Source organism: Echinops telfairi, unplaced genomic scaffold (genome assembly GCF_000313985.2).
Source record: "Echinops telfairi isolate 266 unplaced genomic scaffold, ASM31398v2 ScPeMD7_3533;HRSCAF=4204_0, whole genome shotgun sequence".
In the NCBI taxonomy this organism is placed as follows: Eukaryota; Metazoa; Chordata; class Mammalia; order Afrosoricida; family Tenrecidae; genus Echinops; species Echinops telfairi.
In genome coordinates this window covers 74,360,911-74,387,964 of record NW_022107431.1, presented here as the reverse complement: position 1 = coordinate 74,387,964, position 27,054 = coordinate 74,360,911, and the positions used below count along the sequence as shown (strand labels likewise).

Genomic DNA, 27,054 nt, shown 5'->3' with positions numbered 1-27,054 from the left:
TAAGTAGCCTTCTGACTGTATTTTTGTCAACGCAGATTTGTTCTTATGCCAGTACTTTCAATATTCTTCTCCAACAGCATAATTCAAAGGAATGAATTACCCTCGGATCTTCCTTATTAATTGTCCAGCTTTCCCATGCATCTAACGTGACTGGAAATACCATGAGTTGGGTCAGGTACTTCTTAATCCTCAAAGTAACATTTTCACACTTACCTCTTTCTAAGAGGTTTCGTGCAGCAGATTTGCCCAAAGCCATACTTGCCACTGGTTTCTTGACTGCTGAGTCCAAGAACATTAAGTGTGAATGTAAACAAAGGAAATCTTGGACAACGTCATATTTCCCTTTGTTGATAAATACGTGGTCTATTGGTCCCCTGGTGAGGAATTTTGTTTTCTTTACATTCAGTGAAAATCCATAGTAAAGGTTATTCTCTTTGATCTGCATCACTAAGTGCCTCAAGTCCTTTTGGCTATCAGCAAGCAAGGTTGTGTCACCTGCATATCACAAATTAAGGGACCTTCTTCCAATCCTGATGCCCAGTACTTCTTCACAGAGTCTAGCTTCTCCGATTCTGTGCTCAGCATACAGAATGACTATGTCTGGTGAAAGGGAACAACCCACGAATGCTTCCACCAGCACTGAATGTGAATTCAAGGAGGGCTTATGGGAGAGAGAGGAGGCTATCTGCTCCAGGGAAGACTCGTAGCCTCAGAAACCCTATTGAGAGGGTCCCAATGAATTGCAATAGACTCACTGGCAGTGAGTGTAGTTTTTAGGTCCGAGTATGGGCATTTTTCTTGCTCTCTATTTTCACTCTGCATACATAATCTCATCTGTTCCTGCAGTTTTAACCATTGCCCCTAAGCAGAAGGTGCAATGATGATAAATTCTGTACCCTAGGGCCAAAAGGAACCTTACTGCATGGAGTTAGGTGTCTACGGAATTGAGGTACTGGAGAAGTAGATGCATCTCTTGGCACTAGTATCTACCATACAGCTAATTTATTCTAATCACATGAAATTGTATAATAATGAACTACTTTTATGCTTGAAGTAGCTATAGCTACTGTACTGAAAATGTTAAATAAAAAGTCACCACCAGTATTGAATAACTGCTAAGAAACATAAAAGGAAAGCTTCACAAAGATTTTTAAAATAGATAATTTATTTTATATTTGCACAGAGCAAAATTAACTTATCATCACTGGGAGAATATGGGAAAGATTTTAAAATGCACCTAAATGGTTAGATTTTTACCTATTTTTCATTGACAAGAGTCGTTCAAGATATACAACTATAATGTATAAACGAAACTTTGTATTAATGTTTTTGCTATCAACATTCAAACAAAAAAAAGGAAATATATGTTTTTAAATCATCATGCATTATTCCACACAGCCATGTTAATCTGCCCGCTATAAGTCTCCTTTTGTGGGGGGATTTGTCATAACACTCTGAAGGATGAGACACTTACTCTCCAGTCAAGCTCTTAAACTCCACACAAGTAGGGTGACCTGTAAATGCTTTTGTTTTTGTTTTTGACAAATTTCCTAAAACTGAAGGTTAGCAAAAGACGCTCTGGGCCATCTAGCTGAGAAGCAACAATGTCCACATGGAAGAAGCATACCAGCCTGTGTGATCCAGAGGTGTTGATAGGATCAAGAATCAGGCATCAAAGACTCAAAAAAAAATCATATCAATGTGAATGAGGGAGAGTACACAGTGGAGACCCAAAGCCCAACTGTAGACAATGGACATCCTCTTACAGAAAGGTCACAAGGAAGAGAGGAGCCAGTCAGGGTGCAGTATAGTACCAACAAAACATATAACTTTCCTCTAGTTCCTTAATGCTTCCTCCCTGCCCCATCCCACCACTATCATGACCCCGATTCTACCTTACAAATCTGCCTAGACAAGAGCGTGTACACAGGTATAAATAAGAGCTGGAAACACAGGGAATCCAGGACAGATAAACCCCTCTGGACCAGTGGTAGATGTGGTGATAACAGTAAAGTAGGGAGAAGATGGGGGGGAGAGAGGGGGAACTGATCACAATGACCTATATATAGCCCCCTCCCAGGGGGGCAGATGGCAGAAAAGTTGGTGAGGGGAGACATCGGTCAGTTTGGGATGTGAAAAAATAATAATTTATGAATTATCAAGGTTTCTTGAGGGAGTGGAGTGGAGAAGGGAGGGAAAAAATTAGGAGCTGATGCCTGGGGCTCAGGTGGAGGGAGAATGTTTTGAAGGTGATGATAGCAACACATGTACTTGACACAATGGATATATACATATGGATTGTGATAAGAGCTGTATGAGTCCCCAATAAAATGATTATAAATAAATGAAATAAAGAGTGTGAAAGCAAAAAAAAAAAAAAAAATTACTCATCAAATACATAGAAAAGAGGGGGAAAAAAGATGCTCTGGTGGCCTAGTGAGGCAGGCCTTGGCTGCTAGCCCAGAGGTCAGCAGTGCAAAACCACCAGCTGCTCCACGGAGAAAGGCAAGGCTTCCCACTCCTGCAGAGACTGACAGGCTCAGAAACCCACAGGGCAGCTCTACTTTGTGTAGCAGGGACACTCGGAATTGGAATCGACTTGATGGCAGTGAGGTTTTTTTTACTTTGGAAGGTTAGCAAAAAGAACTCATTTGATTTAAAAAAAAACGATTACTTGACCATGTCATATGCAAGTCAAACATACTGCACGTGCAATGATACTTCTGGGATTATCCATGAAATACAGTGTACAAGTGTCAGGGAGAGAAAGGAACTCAGCAGTGTGTAAATGCACGGGGATCTGCATGTGTCTGCATGGCCATTTACTAATAACAGGACTCCATTGGACATGCTGAGGCTCAACCAAGGGACATGTCCGCATAATACTGATGGTGAAACACAGCGAGTATCGGGAGAGTTACATTGAATGACATTTCTGTACCAATTTAAAAAACTGCAGAGTGATGCTTTTGGACTTGGACAGAAGTAGATATTTGTATCTTGGCAGAAATCACCAATGAGCTAAAATAAAAACAAGCACTACGTGTATTGAAGGACTTGGAGTAATTTTACTATAATTTTTATTCCTTTATATTTTCTTCTGAAGAGGAATTAGGTGCAAGGCTCTCTGAGCTAACATTTAATTTTTGAGGACTGTTCTAATCAGACTGTGACAATATTCTTGCAGAATAAATGAGAGAATTTAGATTACAACATCAAGCCCATTAAATGCTCAGAATGTGCCCGGAAGAAAGCTGTAGCAGAAAACTTAGCAGGGGTAACTGAATGAAAGACAAAAATGGACTATAAAAAAAATCCCTTTAATATTCACAGTGTCCTTGGTGGCCAACAAGCTACATTTAATTAAATTTTTTTAAATTTATAAGCAAAAAGGTAAGCATTGGGGGATGATGGAATAAAAAATAGGCGACTGCAGGTTTGGGCGCTGGAAGTAATACAGCAGTCAAGGTGTTCCTAAGGCGGAATGCTGAGGAGGGGATAGCAAGCGACAGTCTCAATCAGATCTGCAAAAGGAGAAAAAAGATTGAGGCCCTGTGGTGTGGCACTATGGGATAGGTGTTGGGTGGCTAACCTCAAGGGTGGTGGTTCAAACCTGCTAGCAGCTCCTCCAGAGAAATAGGAGGCTGTCTGCTACCAGAAAGATTTAAAGTCTCAGAAACTTTACATTGGGTCGCTAAGGTGAGAGATCAGCTCGGTGGCAGTAGGTTTGGGTTTGGGTTTGGCTTCGTGGTGTACTACAGTAGGGGTTGCCGATGCCCACGACGACGAGAAGAGAGGAAAGACTGGCCATCCACTCAGCTCAACTGCCATCGAGTCGATTCCCACTCACATTGGCCCTGAAGGACAGAGGAGCATGCCCCACTGGGCATGCTGGAAATCATCAGGGAAGCCGGCTGCCCCATCTTTCTCCCATAGAACAGCGGGTAGATTCTGTCTACCTTTCAGTTTGCAGCTGAGTGCTAAACCGCCATGCGACCAGGCTTCTCTTTCCCATCCAGGAGATCCTTGAAGCAATAACTTCATTCACCCTCAGCCTTCCTTACAAGCTTCTCCAATGGCCCAGCCTCCTTCAAAATGCCTGTGACCCACGTGTTCCCTGTTGTTAGCTGCAATCAAGTTGGACCCCGACTCCCGGCAATCCCACGTACAAAGGACTGAAAGGCTGCCCAGTCCTACGCCAGACCCGTGATCGGGTGTGGGTCAGGCTTTCTGGGGCCATGGGGTTATCACTGGCTGACTTTCAAAAGTAGATCATGGGCCTTTCTTTGTAATCCATCTTTGTCTGGAAACTCCCCTGAAACCGGTTCAGCTCAGACCACAGGCAAGCTTCCACGGACCAATAAGCGATAGTTCACAAGAAGTGAACCGGCTGGGAACAGAACGTGGATCACGGAAAGTAAAATTTCTACCACTGAGGCACCAATGCCCCCTTGTGCCCCCTCTAAACTCCAGTGGAGGGTCTCCATACCTCAGAGCCTGCAGCTAGTGAGAGCACCGCCTGATCCCACTCTCCCCATCCTCAAGCCGGGTGCCACACTCACCACACCGCCTTCAAACCACGCCTCACACACGTCCTTCCCTTCACGCATCTCCTCCTAGCTGGCTCCATGCCTTCATCAGCTCTTTCTAAAAGGCTCATCAGGCCCTTGATGTGAATTACGCCATCTTGAGTCTTTTTTGTTTCCCCTTAATTCAAAAATGGAGATAATAAGAATAATACCTGCCTTAGGGGCTTCTTTAGAGGAGTAAATGAAATGATATGCAAGAATCATTCAAGTCAGTACCTGGAGCACAGTTAATGTTCCCCTGATGGTAGTGTTTTGTTTGTTTGCTTTTTAATAAATAATTTTATTGGGAGCTCTTACAACTCTTATAATAATCCACACAATTGTATCAAGCACATTTGTACATATGTTGCCATCATTATTTTCAAAACATTTTCTTTCTACTTGAGCCATTGGTATCAACTTCTCTATTTTCTCACCCACCCCCACCCTGTCCGCCTTATGAACCCTTGATAAATTATAAATTATAATTATTTTCATATCTTACACCATCCGCTGTCTCCCTTCACCCACACTGCTGTTGTTCGACCCCTGGGAGTGGTGGGTTAAACATTGTGGGAGTTACATAATCAGTTGTCAATTTGAGAGGATTAAGAGGGAAAGGGTGGAGTTTAGCCTGTCTATCAGGTCACAACATATGATTTCATTTGGAGATAAATAGCTTGCTGGAGGTGGGACACATTCTCACGCCCTGCAAGACATCACCGACAATGAGCCTGATGGAACTACACTGATGCAGCCAGATTCCTGGAGCTGAAGGAGCCATGTGGTGACCCCTGGGAGTGCTGAGATGCTTCTACTGCCAGTGGATTCATAAGACTTTCCATCCACTGGCCTGTGACCTGCCTGCATTTGGCATCACTGCATGTGTTTCATGAGTCTCAAGAGGAATTTATTGATTGGTATCAGACATACTGCCTAATATCGGACTTATGGACTTGATCTGGCCTGGGCTGGGATGTTTCCTAAATATTCAATTGCTCTTATATATAAAGCTCTTTCTTATACACATATGAGTGATTATGAGTTTTTCTCTAGTCAACCAGACTAACACAGACTTCAATCATTGTGATCAGTTCCCCAATTCTCCCCCTCCTCCCCTGTCTTCCCACTACCCTCACGGTATCACTATTCCCATTATTATTCCTAAGTGGTGTATCTGTCCTGGATTCCATGTGTCAAGAGCTCTTATCTGTACCTGTATACATGCTCTGGTCTAGCCGCATTTGTAAGGTAGAACTGGAGTCACGACAGTTGGAGGGGAGGAAGCATTAAAGAACTAGAGCAATTCTGTGTGTTTCACCGGTGCTATACTGCACCCTGGCTGGCTCATCCCTTCCTGTGACCCTTCTGTGAGGGAATGTACAATTGTCTACAGATTGGTTTTGGGTCTCCACTCCAACCCCCCTCGTTTGCATCAATATGATTATTTGAGTCTTCTGATGCCCGGTGCCTGATCCTGTCCATACCTCTTGATCACACAGGCTGATGTGCTTCTTCCATGTGGGATTTGTTGCTTCCCAGCTAGATGGCCGATTGTTTACCTTTGAGCCTTTCAGACCCCAGACGCTATATCTTCTAATAGCCACATTTGCTTATTCACCCATTTTGACTTCAGTGATCATGTTGGGAAGGTGAGCATCACAGAATGCCAGGTTATTAGAACAAAGTATCCGTGCATTGTCTGCCTTCTACCTTGATACTGCACATAGAAGTATATGTGCATAGACCTATATCCCTATCATTATATGTGAATATATTTATGCATATGCATGCCTATATTTATACCTCTTTAAATGTCTTTTGCATCCTAGTTCTTTCCTCTATTTCCTTTTACTTTCCTCCTACCCCACTATAATGTTCAACCTTCATTTGGCTCTCAATAATTCCTCTTGGCTACATTATACTTGATCAAACCCCACCAGGCAATCTACGCCCTCTTTGTTGATTTTAGATCTCTTGTTGTTTCTTTGTCCCTGAGTTTGTTGGTGCCCCATCCCTGTCCCCTCTCCCTCCCCCTCTCCCTTGTCCCCCTGGAACTGACGCTCCCATTGTTTTCTCCTCGGGATTATGTATCTTGCCTATCTTATATAAACAAACATGAAAAAGAAGAAGAAGGAGAAAAAGGGCCTATAAATAGTTCCAGGTCTGTCTGCTGACCCTTATGTATGTTTTCTGATCAAGTCTGAAGAGGTGCCACGCCCTGCCCTCCGAGTCTGAAGTCTATTTTCGGGATTCCTTGGGGATTTCGTTGCTTTGCTCCCTTTGACGCTCTGTTGCACTCCCTTTGTGTTTCACTCTGGTGTGGGGAGAGGGGTGGGGAGTGGGGGGCTTAGGGTGGTCTGGCTGGGCACAATTCCCGCACTGTGTCTCCAGTGCTGTCTCCTGCAGCACTGTGGGTCAGTGAGGGGATGTGGTGTCTGTTGGTGGGATCGGCCCTCATAGTCCTTTCTGGGGCATTATTAATAATAATGGCAGTCATTATTATTATGGCTGGTCTTGGTTGACAATATCAGATAATGTCACATAAATATGAGGTTTCAAGACCCCAAAGATCTTTCTAAATCCATAGTCCCTATTATACTCTTATAGTTATTTGTCACTTATGTTTTCTCTCCCACTAGACTTTAAATTATAATGTCTAGAAAACAGTAGGTATTAACAAGTTTTTATGAAATGACAAAATTATTTCTACTTATACAGTGTGTATTTATTTAATAGTCTTTTGTGTTGTTTTGGAGCACAATGATTGGCACACATAGTTAATAGCTTCACTGTTTACTAAAAGTCAGTAGTTTGGGAAAAAGACTGGAAACTGACTTCCAAAAGGTCAGAGCCAATGAAACGCTGTGAAGCACAGCAGACACTGAAACAGGGTCAGAACTGACTCAATAGCAATTGCTTTTAATACTGTATTAATCAAACAGCGATTGGAGAGAATGATTCTAAATATATGTGGAATACAGATCACTTTTTTTTAATCATGAGCTTTACTCCTTTCTTTTGAAACTAAACATTTCATAGATGGAAGTACATCTAGGCTCGAAGGGAAAAGATGTTCAAATATTTAACTTTTCAAAATGTCATATTTGAATCACTTTACTAACACATACATGAAATTATGTTAGACATTTAAGACATCTGCTTCCTTGGCCAGCCAAAAGAGCGTAGGTGTTCAGGGAGCGACAAACTGGGAGTAGAAACGTTAAACAACTGTGTCCAGACACCACAGGGAGGCCCACAGCCAGAGCACCCAGATGGGGGCCCAGTAACCAACTGTCCTCTCCCTCAAGGGGCTGCCAGGTGGAAAGCAAATAAAAGACGGACTCAGCCCTGCTTCCGTCTCTCTCACACACTCTAGATTACAAGGTCCCTAATCTCCCCCGCTAACTCTGGCTCAGTGCTTCCTCATCCAATTTTTGTGGCTGCTGTAGGTGCCATACAGTTGGCTATAACCCATAGTGACCCTATGCCCAGCAGAAAGAAACACTGCACGGTCTGGCGCCACCCTCACCATTGTTCCTATGCCCGAGTACACTGCTCTAGCCACTGTGTCCACACGTCTTCTTGTGGGCCTTCCTCTTGTTTGATGCCCCTCCACTTTATCAAACATGGTGTCCTTCTTAAGGGACTCATCTCTCCTGACAACATGGCCAAAGCATGTAGGACAAAAACATATTTTATTCAATGGTATTTTGATATGCCATCCGAATGTATGGAGTCCTAGTGTCATAGTGGTTATGAATTAGGCTGCTAGTCACAATGTCCATTTTTCAAAACCACAAGCCAGCTCCAAAGGATAAAAATGAGGCTTTCTACTTCTATGAAGAGTTATCATCTGGGAAACCCAAAGAGACAGCTCTAACCTGTCCTAAAGGGCCACTATGAGTTGGCATGGACTCACTGGTATTGAGTATATAGTCTAGGCTGTACACAGTTTTAAGCTCATCACACACTCTCCCAGAGTAGTTACTGATGAATGGAACTGTAATACATGATAAAACTCACTGCCGTTGAGTTGATGCCGACTCATTGCGATCCTATAGGTCATGGTAGAACTGCCCAGTGAGTTTTCGAGGCTGTAACTATTACAGAAATAGAAAGCTCCTCTTTCTCCTTCAGAGTGATTGGTGTCTTGAATGGCCGACTTTGAAGATTGCAGCCCAACGTGTAACCCCTACGCACCAGTGCTCCCGTAATACATGACACAGTTACATACATGTAACAGTTACATAATCTCTTGTCAACTTGAGCGAAGGGGTAGAGTCTAGCCTGTCAACCAGGTTACAGCTTGATAACCTCATTTGGAGGTGCTACAGAGATAAATAGCTCATTGGAAGCCAGACCCACTCTCTCTGCCTTCCCTTTCCTGCTGTTGAGACACTCAGAGGGCTGGAGGAGATATGTGGAGACCCACGCCAGCACTGAGATGCTTCCACTGCCACTGGATCCACAAGACCTTCTACCCACTGGCCTGTGATCTTCCTGCATTTGGCACCATTGCATGTGCTGCATGCATCTAAAGAGGAATTTATGGACTAGTATCAGACATATGGGCCAATATCGGACTTATGGACTTGATCTGGACTGGAATGTTTTCTCAAAATACAATGGCTCTTTTATATAAAGTTCTGTCTTATATTCATATGAGAGTCTGAATTTGTTTCTCTAGTGAACATGGACTAACAAAATACATAAGCCATAATTTTTTGCAGGGTACAAATCAGAAGTTCCAAGATTTTATAAAAGTGGAACTACGTATGTGACATATGAACTTGGGGAGGTGACAGAGAGTGGTCAAGGTCTTTGTGAAAGACCACTTATCTATGGCGATAAACCACAGAAGAAGAACGTGGTAGACTGAGAGGCGAGTAGAGAGGTGTAGGTGGAAGGAATGGCCACGAGTAAGGCTGCGGAGTAGAAAGGCCCGAGGTTGGAAAGAGTGTGTTTGAAGGACATCGTGGCTACAAGGTCAGAGGAGTAGATGGGGGAACAAAGTGGGAGGTGAGTAATAGTGCAATAGCGTGAAGACACACTGTGGGAATCTGGTAGACAACTACTGAGGGGCTCTGGAGCAGGGGAATGAACGTTAACTACACAATGATAACATGCAATGGAGGCAACCAGAGGCTACTGCTATGTTCTAAGCAAGAGAGAAGGAGGCATCAGACTCAGAAAATAAGCAGAAGGGAAGGATGGAACCAAGCAGTTCTTCTGATCAGGTACAACCAACTAAACCTAACATTAACTCTCTACGCTTTACACCAGGGCCCAGGCTTAGTATGACAGGAATCGCAAGCTACTCCAAACAGTGAAACTGCTAACACTTATGAAAGGTCTATTGTGTGTCAGAAGCTGCACTTAGTACTTGACACACTTTATCTCATCTAAATCTCTATAGCAACCCATCCTGATAGATATGATTCATTATCAGCAACCACAAGTGAGAAAACATAGGCTCATGAAAGTAAAATGACTTGCTGGTGCTCATAGATAGGAAAGAAAATCATTAACCCACAATCACTAATTAAAATAACACCTAATCCTTGCCAGTCACCATGGGAAACAACAGACAGAGGCCCTGTTCCTGCAGTGAACCCAGGTCTGACTCCTAAGCTTATCCCTTGCTTTTGTTCCTCTTAGGAAATAAGTCTGATTCAATTAACATTTGTCTAAATCCGTCTTGTGTTTATACTGTTGGAATTAAGTCTAATTTTCTAAAATCACTATTACTTGGCCAATGAATGTGTTTTTCCACATTCTTTTTTTTAAAGATCATTTTATTGGGGACACTTACAGCTCTTATAGCAATCCATACATCATTGTATCAAGCATCTTTGTACATATGTTGCCATCATTATTTTCTAAACATTTACTTTCTATTTGAGCCCATGGTATCAGCTCCTCTTTTTTGCCTCCTTCCCTGACCCTCGCACCCTCATGAATCCTTGATAAATTATAAATTATTATTATTTTCTGTCTTGAATTCTGTGTGTTGAGATCTCTTATCTGTACCAGGGTACATGCTCTGGTCTAGCCAGATTGAATGGTAGAACTGGGGGTCATGATAGTGGGGGGCTCGGGGGAGAGGAAGCATTTAAAGAATTAGAAGAATGTTGTGTGTTTCTTCGGTGCTGTACTGTGCTCTGGATGGCTTGTCCCTTCCTTGTGTCCCTTCTGTGAGGAGATGTCCAGTTTTCTAAGAAGTCACAATACTTAGTGCTCAACTGGATCCTTATTCATATTTTAAGAAAGAATGACTGATATCAACTTCCAGACTAATATAAAGCAGCAGTTTATAGCCAAGTTGGGAACTTATCCCCACTCTTAATACTTTTATCTTTCCTGAGTCAGAACATAGTTTGTCTTCAAAACAATCTGCCAGATAATACAAGAGTACAAAGTACAAAGATCTAATTTGTGTAAAAATATTTACTTACCCTGAACAAAGTACTCTAGAAAGAAATGTTCATAAATAATTTGCATGGTTTTAATATTTAGGATATCAATAATTAAAATATACATAATTCAGGAAAATTAAAATATTACTTGACTCATTAAATAACTATTCACTGAGCACCTACTAAGTATAAGGCAATATTAAAAGTGTTGTAAGAGACACAGAAATTCCCAAGACAGAATCCTGTTTTCAGACGGGTACAAAGTAAGAGGTAAGACAGGTGTGTGTGCACGTGTGTGTCAGTCAGGTACTGGCAAGTCGATCTGACTCACAGCGACCGCGTGCAACAGAAAGAAGCACTGCCCGATCCCCTGCCGTCCTCGCCATTGTTCTGAGATTTGAGCCCACGGTTGCAGCCACTGTGTCAGTCCGTCTTGTCAAAAGATCCTCCACTCTTTCGCTTCCCCTCCACTTTGCCAAGCCTGATGTCCTTCTCCAGGGACTGGCATCTCCTGATAACATGTTCAAAGTACACGAGAAAAAGGCTCAGCATCCCTGCCTCGAAGGAGAACTCTGGTTGTACTTCTTCCACAAGAGATATGTTTGTTCTTTTGACAGTCCATGGTACTTTCAATATTATTCACCAGCATCACAGTTCAAATATCGATTTGAAAATAGTATTGGGAGATTGACAGTTCTCTATTTACCTCTTGAATTTCTGCAACTTACATATAATTTCTCTTTCCCTAAGGTTAGTCAAAACCTAAAACATAGGAACCTTTATTAAACCTTTATTAAACAAAAATATCAAAACATGAAGCTACTGTTTCTTGACATCTCCTCCGGCTAGGTCTTCACACTTCTGAAGGCAGTGTTTCCGTCTCTTTAACCCTTTCCCAAAGGATGCTAGACTCTTCTATTCGCATCACATCAGAATGGCAAATGTGGTATATCCTCAAGGGACTCAAATCAGGTTTTTTTGGGTTCTTTGAGCGTGAGGAACAAAAATAAGTCTGCAGTGGAAAGGTCAGGGTTGTTGAGTGGAGAGGATAAGATTTCCCATAGAAATTCTGTTAAGAAAGCCCTTGTTAGCCTCAAAAAACACACAGGTGCATTGTCATATGGGAAAAATATGCCTCAGCCCAACTTTCCTGGCCTTGTTCTCGCCAATGAAGTTTTCAATATTCTTCCTAATAAGCCTCAATGATTGCCTGGTGTCTTTCAGGAACATGTATCAAGATTCACCATTTGAAATCCCACAAAACAGACCACATAAACGCTGAACTGCCCCCGCCCCACTTGCCGTGACTTTCATTAGCTAGGCTTGTGACTTCCCCCTGGAAGTCACTGATTTGATTGGCACAAGTACCGAGAGAACATGTCTGCACTCATCTACTGATCAGAGTGTTGTGCTTTACTGGGAACAGACCTAGACATGTATGAACTAGAATTCTAGTAGCAATACTTTTCGACTCACCGTTTGTTATAGGCATGGCCCTGATTGCCCTTTGTTCTTAACTCTCTATTTAAGGATGCTTCTATGGAAAACAGAATCAGAAGGCAAGGCTAGTTCTGCCCTCAGGAGCATTGGGCAGGCTTGCCAATAGTCCTGAAAGACTGAATTTCGTTTTTTCCAGCAAAGGGTAGGTGTGCTAACTGTACAGTATATTAGAGATAATGTCTTCCTCAAGAATAGGTTTACTGCCCATTAGAAATGATTCTGTTTTCCTAAACTTATGCTCCCTTTTCTATAATGCAACCCACCCTATCCAGGTGCTTTCTGGCTCTCTTCATGTCTCCTTGTAGAACATGCTCAAGGAGCAGGTGCAAAAATGCTGGGGCTCTGCTACTGCTATTTCTGTGAGTAAGAAACTATTCTTTGTCTCTGTCTCAAGAGTCTCATGCCTTCCACTAGCATCCATGAAACCATGGCAGGCTAACTGGTAGGCTGGAGAGAAGATGACATCTCATATTCTTGATAGTCCTTGATGAGTTGCACAAGTGGCCACAGGTTCTTCACCTTACTGTACGCATCCCCTTTGGTACCAGTGAGTTGACTTCCACATCAACTTTAGGCTTGGTCCTGTGATGGACTGAGCCAGTGAAACATTAGTAAATGTCACTGAAGTAGAGGTTTGAAAAGTATTGTGCGTGAAGTTTTGCTCTTTTGCTGCTCTTAGGATCTAGGTTAAGGTGACCAGATTTAAAGCAGGACACCATTGACCAGGGGTGGTGGTGGTGGGGGGGGTTCTTGATTAAAAATTTGGTCTATATAGACCAAATAGACCGTTACCTAGCTTGTTGAGCATTCTTTCCAAAAATCGGGACTGTCCCGCCAAAAGCAGGACGTCTGGTCACCTTAAATTCTAGGTGCACATGAAGAAGCTGAGGCTAGCTTGTTGGATAATAAGAAACAAATGGTTCCATTTCAACTATTATCCAAACCAACAGACATGTGAACAAGGCCAATTTAAATCATCCAGCCCCCAGCCAATCCTTCAGTTAACTGCTGGTATAAGAGCGAATTCAACACTAATCAGCTGAGCTGGTCAGACAAGAATAACTTTCCAGTCTCTATGTTTTAGGGTGGTTTTCCATTCAGCAAAAGCTATTCAAAGCTAAAAGGCACAAGACAAAAATCACCACTAATGTAATATCTATAACAGAATCTCCGGGAGGGCTCAGTCTACAGCAGGTTAAATACGGAATCTCCAGCCCTCAGCACCGTGCCTAGAAGAATGGGCAGTGACAGCATTCAGTTTAGCTTTGGTGTTCCCTATGAGCAGTCTGTACACTAGTCACCTACTTCTCACCTCACAAGCAAGGTCTGAAATTAAAGTAACTATGTGAATCTAACGGGCTTCGTGGCTTAACTAAGTACAAGTTAGTCTCTGAGCAACAGATGTGTGGAATTCAGCTCTTCTACTTAACATCTGACAGACATTGGGCGAGCTATTTAAATATACTGCACTTCAGTTTCCTCATCTCCAAAATAAAAATAATAATGTTTACTTCGCTGACTTTATAACATAGGTATCATAAAGGAGGTACTCTCTATGCATAGCCTACCAGAATATGCAATGAAACCCCCTTAAGAATGGTGGTTTGTGTGCACATGGGGTCACCATGGGTTGGAACCAACTGAAAGAAAGAAAAACAACAGCAGCAACAACAGGGTCAGGTGCGAACAAAGGAAATATGCGTGCGTGCCCACACTCTCTCTCACACCTGCACACTGGTACAGAATCAGACCATTTCCGACCAGCACATGCAGAACCCAACAGGAAGAGATGAAGAGAGAAGCTAAGCGCCAAAAAGGCTCCACTGTGGTCGACAAGAAGACAGACTTGGTGTTATATAATGTGCACAAACCCCAAGTATATTTTTGTTTCAGAAACTTTCTGAATAATGTAAACTCTCAGGAAGATTACTACCTGACAGTGTGAGGGCGTGTAAAGTGTATCATTATATTAATGGAATGGAAAGGTCACTTTATAGATTTTTCTGCTTTCAGCTTAGTGGTTGAGAATTAAATTCTTGCTTTTTATTTTAGAAACAGACATTTCAAATGATTATCTTTATTTCCCTTCTAGCATTAGGTTTCTCACATTTTAAAAGGCTTTTTAAAAAAAGACTTTCTTTTCCGAATTGGCATCTTTGAAAACTCTGGCAACCGAGCAGAGTTAGTTGTTTTTCTTAAACATCAAAAATAAGCTTTTATTGGAAATATCCAAATCAAAATAATACATTGTTAAAAGGCCTCATTTAATTTTAGTACAATTTTTAAGCTTTGTGAAGAATTTTTTTCATCCATAATTTTATACTTATATTTAAATTTAAATTTTTTTACTATTTTATTTACTATTTAAATTTCAATTTTTTTACTACTTTATACCGTTTGACTTTAGTTATTATTTTATGACGAGTAGACTGAAACAACACCAAAATAGAATTTATTTAAGAATTAAACTAATATATACTCAGAAATTATTATTTCAAAAGATTCTAGTGAATAACTGTCAAAGATTGTTTTTCTTGTTTTCTTTTTCAAAAATTAATTAATTAATTTCTGACCGTTTCATCAGCATACAGTTCACACAGCATATAGTTCACTAGTCAGTCGCATTCATAAGAGTTGGCAAGCATCACCACTATCAATTCTAGACGATTTCTTTTTCTTGCTACCAGACCTTGTCTACATAGGTTTACCTAGCCTGGGTTTCGTATGCAGAAAAACATACAATATCAAAACAAAACACAATGTAGAATAAGAGTTTCTGGGGTGGGTACAGTGGTGGGAGGTGGGGGATGAAAGGAGCTGGTGTCAAGGAGTCAAGGAAAAAATGAATGTTTGGAAACCATGGTAGCAATTGTACAATACTGCTTGAGGTGATTGAACCATGGAATGATACAATATATGTATTAACTCACAATAAAAAATAAAGTAGAAAATATGAAAAACTGGAACCATTATACATTGAATCAAGAGTCTTATGTGCTTATAGAGGAAGACTAGCATTTTGTTAAAGTGTCAGACTTGGAAATTCAATTCTAGACCTCACACTTATATACCTTGTGGCTTTGGAAAAACTATTCAAACTTTGAGATTCAGTTTCCTTATTGTGAAGTGGCTATTTTAATACCATATGCTTTGGTTATGTTAAATGAGAGATGCATCACTTGAATCATAGTCAATGCTAAGGAAATTCAATTAATTAGATATAGCCATAATTTGCACCTTCAAAATGCAAGGATGAGACCTTGTAAAATTAGCCACAGGAAATCAAATGCCAAAGTTCTAGAGACAAGACAACACTGTCTTCTTCAACCACAAAGACACCATAAGCCGAACACAAAGATCCACCAAGATGTGATGACATGTTCATGATTGGGGTACAAAGAGAAAGGGTTAACTAAATAGCATGTGCGGGCAATGACATGTCAGAAATAGCATATAGATTTACAGATGCCCTAAAGGTTGGTGGTTCAAACCCAAACAGCAGCACCACAGATGAAACCCATCCTGACAATCTGGTTCTGTAATCATGAGAGCCAAGAACACCCTGTGGTCTTGTTTTACTTTTTCACACATGGGTCTCCATGGGTCAGCATGGACTGGCTCTTTTGTAGACTGTTCTATCCTCTCCAGAAACACTTGTCCCCAACCTACATGCCGCTATGGAGCACTGTAAGGCTATGTTTTCTTATGGTTGTAGAAGAGTCGCGGGCCCCTTGACTCAGCTACAAAGGAGGGGTTTGCTCTCCATTGAGGGACATCAAGAATGCAGCTTGAGGAAGGTACAAACAGGGAGGGCCCCACATCTCATTCTGCCCGAGATGAGAAACATAGCATCCCAACATTCACAATTCTGGGGACTCCTCCTGCCTGGCCTTTGGCCAAGCTCAGGAAGGACAGCTCAGGAAGCCTGGCCCCTCTTGGTTCACTGCTATCTTGAGAGACACACACTATCGCGACTCACCCTGAAGTAGTCGCTGCATGCTGCTAGGACTGCCTTGTGCGCATGGAATTTCTGTTCCTCGGCAATCAGGGTGACGTCGCAGAGGATGCCATCGCTTCTCTGCTGATTCAGTGCTGCCAGCACACTATCGTTGTGGGACTCGGAGTGGCAGAGCCTCTGGCCCGTCAGCATATCTTGAATACTGCAAAGGAGAGCAATCAAGTCAACAGCCTGACTTTCCATAGGCCTGAGTGACCTCCCTTTCTCTTCTCACCGCTTGGACACTGGCAGAGGGATTAGGATGGCACTGCACTATGTGAACCGCGGACTGTGATCACCCAAGTCCCACTCTCTCACCAGCTTCTTGCTTTCCATTGCCCTTATTCGATCCCTCTGCTCTGGGTGGTCTTGGTCCGGGTCCATCTCGCTTTCTGGTACCAATGCATCTCTTTGTAAGTTTGTGTTTGTGTTTCTGTCCATCTGTGTCTGTATATTGGTCCATGTCTGGGGTCCCTGTCCCCCAGTGTGTATACCTCGCTGTATATTTTCTTCTGGATATGTGCCTAAAGTGTGTGTGTGTGTGTGTGTGTGTGAGAATGTGACCTATGGCCTCCTCTCTAGGGTGCTGAGGCCTACCACTTGGTATTACATGCACGGGACTGGGGCAGGTTCACAATTTTTACAAGAGTTTCCATTGAATCCATTTTGACTCTATCTCTAGGCAGTCTTTAGAGTCAGTAAGTATCAAAGACCTTGAGAAACATAAACAATTTTTAATGCAATACTTGGAATCAAGATTAATAACCATCACTCAATTAAATGAGGAAGTAGACTAATAAGAGAAATACTTTATCAGCTGACGAGAGCTCAGGGATAGTCTTTTAAAAATCATTCCCAGAAGGTTGACATTTTTTACATATTAAACACATTGCACTTACTGTCTTCTATTAATTAATTAATTATAAGTGGTTTACAGTGATTAATCCATTAAATGTTCACAACAACCCAATAGGGAAGTACTATCCTTTATTGATAAGATAATTAAAGAAACATCATGAGAAACACAATAATGTTATTCCACTTCTTGATTTAAAAAATCAAAAGGCAATATGTAAAGGTCTCAAAAGTACAGAGTGGAAAAAGATCACCCCCCAAAATCTACTAATTGGATGGTTCCGTTATACACAATCTCAAATCCAAGTTACCGCTTAGAAAAATACACAGGAGCATAGCATGAGACAGTGAAAAAGCATGTTTAAAATCTCAATTCTAAAACATTTATCGTCACACTGAGAGTAAGACACATTTCAGAATAAAATATCAATTTTAACCTTAGAAAATTTATTTGTAACATCTTTTCTCCCCCTTTATTACCAAGTCAAAGGCTAAATACATTTTGAAATCTCATTTTTAATGGAAAAGATGAATATAGTGAAATCATTACCTAAAAATGTTTCCTTACTCATTTTCCAAATATAGTGCCATGATTCCCATCGTTGTGCCTAAGACAGGATCAGTAAAAATGCATCGAGACATCGATCGACAGTGTATACATCTCGGCAGGGAAAGAGCAGCTGTAAACTAAAATCTGGCAGAGAACCGAGGGTTCTGCTCTGAAACAATTCTGATGCCGCACAATTTCACAGGATCACTCAGCTGGGCCTAAAACACTCGTGCTTAAAGAAAACAGCATGCTAGATATTTAAGACAACACTTGGCACAAGATTCTAAGTATTTTGGAACCAATATGTTAGGAATCCTTAGAAGCAGAAACAAATACCCTGACATTTGGCAAGAAATAAAGGCCTCCTAATCAACAAGTCATTATTGCATTTGAAAGTAGCTTCCCACTCAGCTCTCTGATAGAAATCTACAGAGGATCACAGCCTGTCCACCCTCAGGCACATATGGCCACACACCACCATCGGAAGGTTACCGACCCATTTGTGAAGTCAACAATCCGAAACCTAAAAAGATGCAAACCCAAAACCACAATGAAACCATTTCTAAATTAAGATGGGAACAAACACATGCTTGCCAACAACTCCTTCGGCATCTATGATTTATAGCAAATTAGCACACCAGACTTCCAACTTAGGGCACTGCCCTGCCATTATTTGGGAAACAAAGAGGAGAGAAGGCAAACCAAACTCCTAAAACTTCCTGAACAACATCATCATCAAAAGAGGCCTAAAGCAGGAGCCGGACTTCCTCAGAGAACATTCGAAAATCAGGACAAGTCTTCAACATAAGCAATTTTTACAAGAGTTTCCATTGAATCTGTTTTGACTCATGGCGACCCCCAAGTATGGAGAACGGTGCTGTATCGCATTTTCACAGTCTGATTTTTCAGAAATTGCTCATCCGGCTTTTCATCCAACGTACTTCTGGGTGGACTTGAACCTCCAGACTTATGCTTACACCTGAAGGTGCTATTTCAAAATGTGTAGGTACATGGCTGGTTTATTTAAGCAGTTCTGCTCAGCCTGTGGTGCAGCTGGCTGGCACGCCACAGTTCAGTACATCACCACCTTACGATGATCCCAGGGCTTCCCAGGAAGGGCCACGAGGCAATCAGTAAGCATAATTAGACACTGTTGGCTGAGGAATATCAGAAGTGTCATCATGGTGCAAAGGGAAAAACTTCATCAGGGGCTGGTGATATAAGTCGTTCTCACGGGAAAGTACGTGCAGGGGCTTATTTCCACAAGGAGGGAGTCACAGTGGTGCTGCCGGGTAAGCCTTAGGCTGCTAACCACAAGGTTGTCAGTTGAAACCCACCCGTCGCTCAGAGGAAGGAAGTTGAGGCTGTCTTCTCTGCTAACGATTTCCAGCCTGGGAACCCTTTATGAGTTCGCTCTTCTAATGTAGTAGCAGGACGTAGTGGCTCTATCACTAAGCAGTCTTTCCAAGTCAGCAAGTAAAAATGCCTTTGAGAAGCAGTGAGTTGGGGGTTGAGTTTTATGGTTTGCAGTGGGATCCCTAAATCTCTTTTGAGCATCCATAAGCAGGATGACCACCATTCAGTTCTTTCTGAGCAGTAATCAGCAATGTAAAAAGCTTGGCCCTCAGCATTTCAAAGTAAATTGCTGGTGTCCCTGGCCAGTCTAGAGAGGGAGCAGGCTTGCCCTCAGAGACTTGCCTGCAGTGCCCCTGATGGAAACTGGGGTCCTAGGAGTCTGTGGCTGTGGTCAGAGAGGCTCAGAACCAATGTTCTGAACTTTTCTCATCTTTGAAATTAAGTCTCTTTTTCCCCCCTAAATTACATTGCATCTACTGGACAACTCTAGTCTACAAGTGCCCAGAAAGATGCGTACCTCTATTTCTCTCTACCTGGACTCTCTTAAGGGCTTCAAGTGAACCCAGATGCGGGTAGCTATGCCTCCATCTCCCGATGCCAAGCCTCCTTCTCTGGTGCAAGAGTGGGTGGCCCTAGACTCCCTGAGTAGACAAATCACTTCTCCAAGAGGCCAGGGGCGTCACCATTGGATTGCCATAATGCCATATCCTTTGTATGTCAGGGGAGAGGAATTAATCAGGTCCTAGAGAAAAGGATGATTTAGAACTCCAAGCCCTTTACTAACTTTCTGGAACTGATTGTTCAAACTAATACAGTCAGTGCAGAGCATGGTGCTTATGACCTTGCAAGCCCTTCTTACAGTGAAGCACTGCTTCAGTACACATCGCTACTCTGAGAGCACAAACATTTAAGATGACAGAAAACCTAGGGTCTCACTTTCACAGAATAAATGTTAGTTGCGTTCAGGCAGCTTTTAAGAAGTAAATTCCAAAAGGGATGCATGACTATAAACATCTTTATTTTAAATTGAAAAGTTCACAGTCTATATCTGTGTACTTCATTCTTAGATCTACAAAATATGCACTCACTGCCAAGGAGTCAATGCCAACTCATAGCGACCCAATAGGACAGGGTAGCACTGTCCCTGTGGGTTTCCCAGACTGCAACTCTTTATGGAAGTAGAAATCACTATCTTTCTTCTTCGAAGTGGCTGGTGGTTTTGAAATTCTGACCTTGCAGTTAGGAGCCCAACTCATCACCACTATACCACCAGGGCTCCATCAATTATAGCATTATGTATTTTTATGACATCCAAAACAGTTGAGAATCTTTCTTCCTTTCTTCTTTCTTTCCTTCTTCCCTTCCTTCCCTGCTTCCCCTCCTTTCCTTTCTGGCTTTCTATCTCAACCAAATCCCAAACCCACTGCCATGGTGTTCATTCTGAGTGAACAGTCCTATAGGGCAGTGGTTTTCAACCTTCCTAATGCCAAAACCCTTTAATACAGTTCCTCAGGTTGGGGCCACCCCTCCAACCATACAATTATTTTTGTTGTTACTTCATCAATGTCATTTTGCTACTGTTATGAATCGGGCAACCCCAAAAGTGGCTGCGACTCACAGGTTGGATAGATAGCCTCCTCTTTCTCCAGGAGAGCTGCTGGTAGGTTTGAAACACCAACTCTTCCGTTAGCAGTCCAATGCCTACCCAACAGTGCCAACAGAGCTCCTACCACCATAACAGTGGGACTTAAATCAACAAAATGGAAGAAGGGGTCCTGGCAGAAGGAAAATGACTAATTTAGTGAACTCAGAAGTAGAGTAACTACCAGGCATGACGAGGTTCAATGTGCGGCCATCCATGGGAGTGGGTGGCTGAGCAGATGGAGACGGAGGTTTTTTAATTGGAAAGTTCAATATCCAAGAACCTTGGCATCGAGCAGCTTCTCCCTGTGGCTCCTACGGGCTCCCTTGGACATTTCAGAGGTTTCAATGAGGAGAAATCTGGTAAGCCAGGTGGCCCAATGCTTGGTGATTGAGGGAAAGGGGCGCTGACAAGCAACATGGGGAGAAGGATGACAGAGGTGATGGGTACAGCCTTCGGAAAAGCATGATTTTGACATTACTCTCAATAATGACATGACAAATAATGATATAGAAATAAAACTATTTCCCAGGGGACAATGACCCCTTTATTTATCCCTGAAATCCATGAAGTGTGAGGAAATAATCAGGCCATCACTGAGAGGGCCACAAGAGAAGTGGTGCCTGGAGGTGGGGCGCTGGAAAGTGAGCAGAGCTGTAGGAGGTGACAGGGGAGCATCTGTCAGGACACAGCAATTACCGAGGGCAGTCAGAGGGCCTGGGTGGTGCGGAGGCAGCGGAAGAGTTGGGGCTTGCTGGCAGCTAGACAGAGAAGGAAATATCATTATGGAGATCAGGGCGCCGTGGAGGGCACATGGGGGTAGAATATGGGTTGGCTAATCAAAATGGGAATGATAGATTTTAAGTAAAAACTCATTTTGAGGTGAATGCATATTGATCCTGGAACTCAGGAATTTTGTTTCACCTGACTGGGGTGGAGACAGCCCAGCTCCATGATCTCCCTGCTGCATGGATTGACAGATAGATTCAGAACAAGGTACCTCAGCCTCAGCACCATCCACGAGTGGAGCCATATCATTAGTTGTTGTGGGACTGTCCTGTGTATTATAGCATGTTGAACAGGATCTCTGGCTCTGTTCTCTACCCACTAGATGAGGATCTCGCTCTTTACCATTAGCCTACCTTGCCAATGGCAACCAAGTGTTTCTAGACATTGCCAAATGTCTAGGTCAGGGGTCCTCAAACTATGGCCTGCAGGCCACATGCGGCTTGCTGAGGACATTTATCCGGCCCACCAGGTGTTTTTGCCCTATTTTGTTTTATACTTCAAAATAAGATATGTGCAGTGTGCATAGGAATTTGTTCATAGTTTTTTTTTAAACTATAGTCTGGCCTTCCAATGGGTCTGAAGGACAGTGAACTGCCCCCCTGTTTAAAAAGTTTGAGGATCCCTGGTTTAGATTGTGGAGAACCATTCATCTACAGCATCAGACTCACAGAAGGAATGCAGAGACGTCACACTTGTAGCCATGGAAAGTTCACACATTGATGAACTAGTTACGCTGACCACAGGAGCCCTGGTGGTGCTTCAGGTTAAACATTGGGCTGCTAGCTTCAAGGTTCCAGGTTCAAATCTACTAGCCAGTCCAAGAGAAAGCTGAGGCTGTATGCTCCTATAAATATTTATAGTATCTGAGCCCCCATGAAGTAGATCTACTCTGTCCTATAGCCATCTCCGAGTTGACTTACTGGAAGTGGTTTTGGGGGAAGTTTGATTTACTTCTGACAGATGCAGCATCATGGGAGAAAACCACTCAGGCATTAACCATCGTCGTCAGTTGCCATCAAGTCGGTCCACAGCTCCTGGCAAGCTCATATACAATGGGGGCAGCTCATTACAACCCGCAGGGGTTTTTCATGGTCTGGTTTTCAGAAGTAGATTGCAGGCCTTCCTTCCCAGTCTTGCAGACATTCTGAGTCCGGAAGCTCTACTGAACCCTGTTCGGTATCCTACTAACCTAGCAATACGTTATGGAGCCCGGTGGTATGGTTACACATTGGGCTGCTAACCACAAGGTCAGCAATTCAAAACTGCCAGCCACTCTGCTGGAGAAAAATGGGGCTTTCTACTCTCCCAGAAAGAGTTATAGTCATGGAAACTCACAGGGTAGCTATAAGTAACTATGAGTCAGAATCAACCATGAGTCAGAATTAAGTGTACTTTGGTTCTTATATACACATACACACATATTCCCAAGTTTGTCACCTCTTGTATTCTTGGGCCTGGAATTTCTTTGCCAAAACAAATCCAGCTGAGGAAAATAATGAAGCTTTGCCTCCACTGAGGATAGGCAAAGGGAAGCCCTGCATTTTCTCCTCAGCTGCCTGGGCTGATCTTTGGACTATGCCACCCTCCTACTCGCCTCCTGGCCTTTCCCAGGCCAGGCCTTCCTTTAGACCTCGGGTTAGAGAGCACTTACTTCTTCAGGAAAGCCCGTCCTCACTGTACCCAGCCTTACTTTTCCTTCAAAGCATTTCTCACAATTATGTTGGCATTGTTACTGGTATGATTACTTGCATAATATCTTACGGCAGTTATATAGTCTACTGTCCACTTGAGCGAAGGGGTAGAGTTTAACCTGTCAATCAGGTCATAGCCAATGAGGCCTGTGGGTGGACATGGCCTTCTCCTGAGGATTCTGGGAACTCCTTTCTTCCTCCTGGGAGATGGGACACACACTTTCCCTGGGAGACATTCCTGTTGACAAGCCACATGGAGCTACACCGATGGAGCCAGAGCTGGAGGAGCCACATGGAGACCCATGCCAGTGCTGAGATGTTTCCATCACCACTAGATCCACTAGATTTTCCACCAACTGGCCTGTGATCTTTCTGCATTCAGCATCATTGCATGTGTTGTATGAGTCTGAAGAGGAATTTATAGACTGGCATCAGACATCTGGGCTAATATCGGACTTATAGACTTGATCTGGACTGGGCTGGGATTTTTTTTATTAAAAAATTACTCTTTATACAAAGCTCTTTCTTAAACATATATGAATGTTCCTGGATTTGTTTCTCTAGTCAACCCAGACTCACACACCTGCTTCTCACATAGCACAGGTGTTTTACGAGGGCCTGGGCCTTCTCTGTTTCCTTCACTGCTGTAGCCCCAGCAACTAGCTGAGTGCTGGGCTCAATAAATATTTGCCCCAAAAACATTCAGTATGAAAAGAAAGCGTTAGGAACATTTTGATAACAACTGATTGCATTAAGAAGGGCAATATCCACATGTTCTTTTATGACTTTCTGATTCAGTTTTGAAAGATGCACTTTCATAATGGTGTACATTTCCTCAGAGGAAGGATGACCACCTAAATAAGATTTTTTTAAAAAAGGAAAAGAAAAGCAGTATCATACAAAGAAGCACAAAAGTTATCTAGGTTTGAGACGTTACTAGGTCACAGCATGCAACTGTACTCAATTGACAGCTGCACTCCCTGGCTTACTGGATTCATTCACACGTTCGTCGAGCCCCTCTGTACTCGGCAGTATGCAGTGGGACTATTTCTGGAACCTCAACACCAGGCCAGGCTGTATCCTAAAGGATGTATCTACCTGAGGCAGCGTTCAGACGGCATTCTCCAGCTGGGCTCCTTGGAGTCTTGGCCTTAGAAGTTTACAGAGGAGTCAGAAAGCATTCCAGCTGCATAAGAAGACAAGAAGAAAGAAATGCACGCTGAGCCAATTGCCATACAAAAAATTACACACTTGGCCTCATGTTCCCATATGCTTTCAGAATCCCTAGGAGGTGCTCTGTACAGCAGTGGTTCTCAAACTGTGGGCCGCGACCCCTTTCAGGGGGTGGTGGTGGTGGGTGGGGGTGTCAAACGACCCCTTCACAGGGGTTGCCAGATTCATAACAAAAGCAAAATCATAGTGATGAAGTAGCAACAAAAATAATTTCATGGTTAAGGGGTCACCACAACACGAGGAACTGTATTAAAGGGTCAATTAGGAAGGCTGAGAACCACTGTTATAGTTTTCTGGCCCAGATATAACATTCTGACTCCAGGTTCTTTCCCCAAGCAACAGTTCTGAATATTTTAAAGTGTCTCCATTTTTTCACACTATTTATTGCAGCTTCAGGGACCAGGAAGTAGGATGAGCTTCAGAATCAACAACAGCTAATTAGAGACCAAAATCGAAATGAAAGCACCAGATGGCCCAGAGGAAAAATTAAGCTCTGATAAAATGAAACTCCAAAGGTCTAAGCCACAAGTAGCTGACTGGTCCTTTCTGGAGATTTTTTTACTTCCCTTCTGAATGTGAATGTTAATGAAACTAAGTTATAAACAATTATCCTCTTGGAAAATATCTTGACAGATGACTTTCTATTCAAGAAGATTTCCAAAACTTAGACAAGAAAAACAATGTACACAGAGAAGGAAATTTGGTAGGAAAACGTTCTTCTAGGAGCTTCAGAATCAGTATAACTGAAAACATATTACAGATGGCATTGCCAGGTTAGACCATGCTCCTTAGTTATATATTTCTTTAACCTCCCCATCCTTTTGTGTTTAGTGGAACTCTAAATAGAAAGCAAGTTATCTCAATATTCTGGGACCTGGTCCATGGCTATGGTTGACAACTGTCACTGAACCTATCTTCCATTTTCTAATACACTCAAGAGGCAAAATTCAATGTAGTCTAGACAATCCAGCAGGCTCCCTTTAGTCTAAGTTTCATTTGAAAAGCATTAACTTAGGATGAAAATTTTTCTATAGAGACTATGTTCAGCTGTCCTTGTTTCAGTTGATTTGCATAAAAGGGAACTAGGATTTACAATCCAAAAGATAGTATTCGCTGCATTGCATACAAACCCTCAATTTCGATACTTTTAAAATAGTTCATGCACAATTGTCATAATTTAAGTAGTCCACTATTATTGGAACACCGATTTGTTTCTAATATTTTAATACAATTAAATTTTGCTCATGTTTTAGTCTTATTATTGAAAATAATAAGATGGTTATACTTTCATTGATTTCTGATTTAAGTTTTGCCAAATTTTGCCAAATCTAAAACTGAGCACCATTTTTAATGATCTTTTATGACTGAGCAGTGCAGACAAACTGAAGGCACATTGATGTGTAATTAGCCAAAAGACATGCTTAGCACCACATTCTAGAGACTTTCTATAGTTTCCTTGCAGAATCTGAGTTTATAAACTGCAGGCTCTTAGGGGCTAACATTAACACTAAAAGAAATGGACACTTGAGCTTTAAAATTACAAAGAATAACCTTAACCTTTTAGGTTTATATTTTGGAAGCTTTCCCAACCATTAGGTGAATGGAGAAGAATTCCAAAAGTTAAAATAAAGGACACACATTTAACCTGATTCTCCACCCCACCTCACCCTCAGACATTTCAAACAGGATAATTAAAAGTCCTAAATGGGTTAAACTGCTTCTATAGATGTTTGTTTAAAGCCCTGCTCACTTGATTCACTCTCTTCCCAAGAGCTCTAATCATAATCTGCTATAAAGGAGAGGTCCTGCTGGCCTAGAGAGTTATAAGCTGGTTTGCTAACCACAAGGTCAGAAGTTCAAACTTACATGTAAACTCACAAGGGCAGTTCTACCTTGCCCTAGAAGGTCGCTATAAATGAGACTTGGCAGTGAGTTAATCTTGGCAGCTCAATAGCTAAGCACGTGGCTACTAACTGAAAGGCTGCTTTGAACTTAGGGGAGAAATGTGGCAACCCTTCCTTAGAAACCCTGGTACTGCCTGGGATACAGACACCTTCCAAGCCTAAGGCTCCTTCCTCTTCCCAGGAGTCCTGAAAACACCCCAGTCAGGCTCCCATCCTTTTCTCTCTGCACAATTCAGGAATAGGTTCAGGCTGGGCCAGCTTGCTGTGTAGCTAGGAAGACAGAATGGTGTTGCTCTGCAGGTATATCTTGCTCACACACCACTAGAAGCAAAACCACACTGGGCATTGCAGGGAAGAAACCCTGAGACAAATATTAAGAGCTCCACTGCTAAGCAAACGGTCAGTGGTTCAAAGCCACCAGTAGCTCTGCAGGAGAAAAGAACTGGCAATCAGCTCCTATAAAGATGACAGCCTTGGAAACCCTATGGGATCGTTCTACTCCATTGCATCTCTATGCATTAAAATAGGCTCCTTGCCACAGAACAACCAC

General features: G+C 42.4%; 1 protein-coding gene across 4 annotated transcripts in view; it reads right to left on the bottom strand.

Moving 5' to 3' along the window:
• Nucleotides 1-27,054, bottom strand: part of KLHL32 (kelch like family member 32) — a 256,480-nt gene that overhangs the window by 164,302 nt on the left and 65,124 nt on the right. For all 4 annotated transcript variants that reach the window (XM_045294472.1, XM_030886866.2, XM_030886868.2 and 1 more), the window contains exons 2-3: nt 24,466-24,553; nt 16,467-16,647 (exon numbers count right to left, since the gene is read on the bottom strand). In XM_045294472.1, coding sequence (XP_045150407.1) covers nt 16,467-16,647; nt 24,466-24,488 — 204 coding nt within the window. In that variant the 5' untranslated portion in view covers nt 24,489-24,553. The remainder of the gene's footprint in view (nt 1-16,466; nt 16,648-24,465; nt 24,554-27,054) is intronic.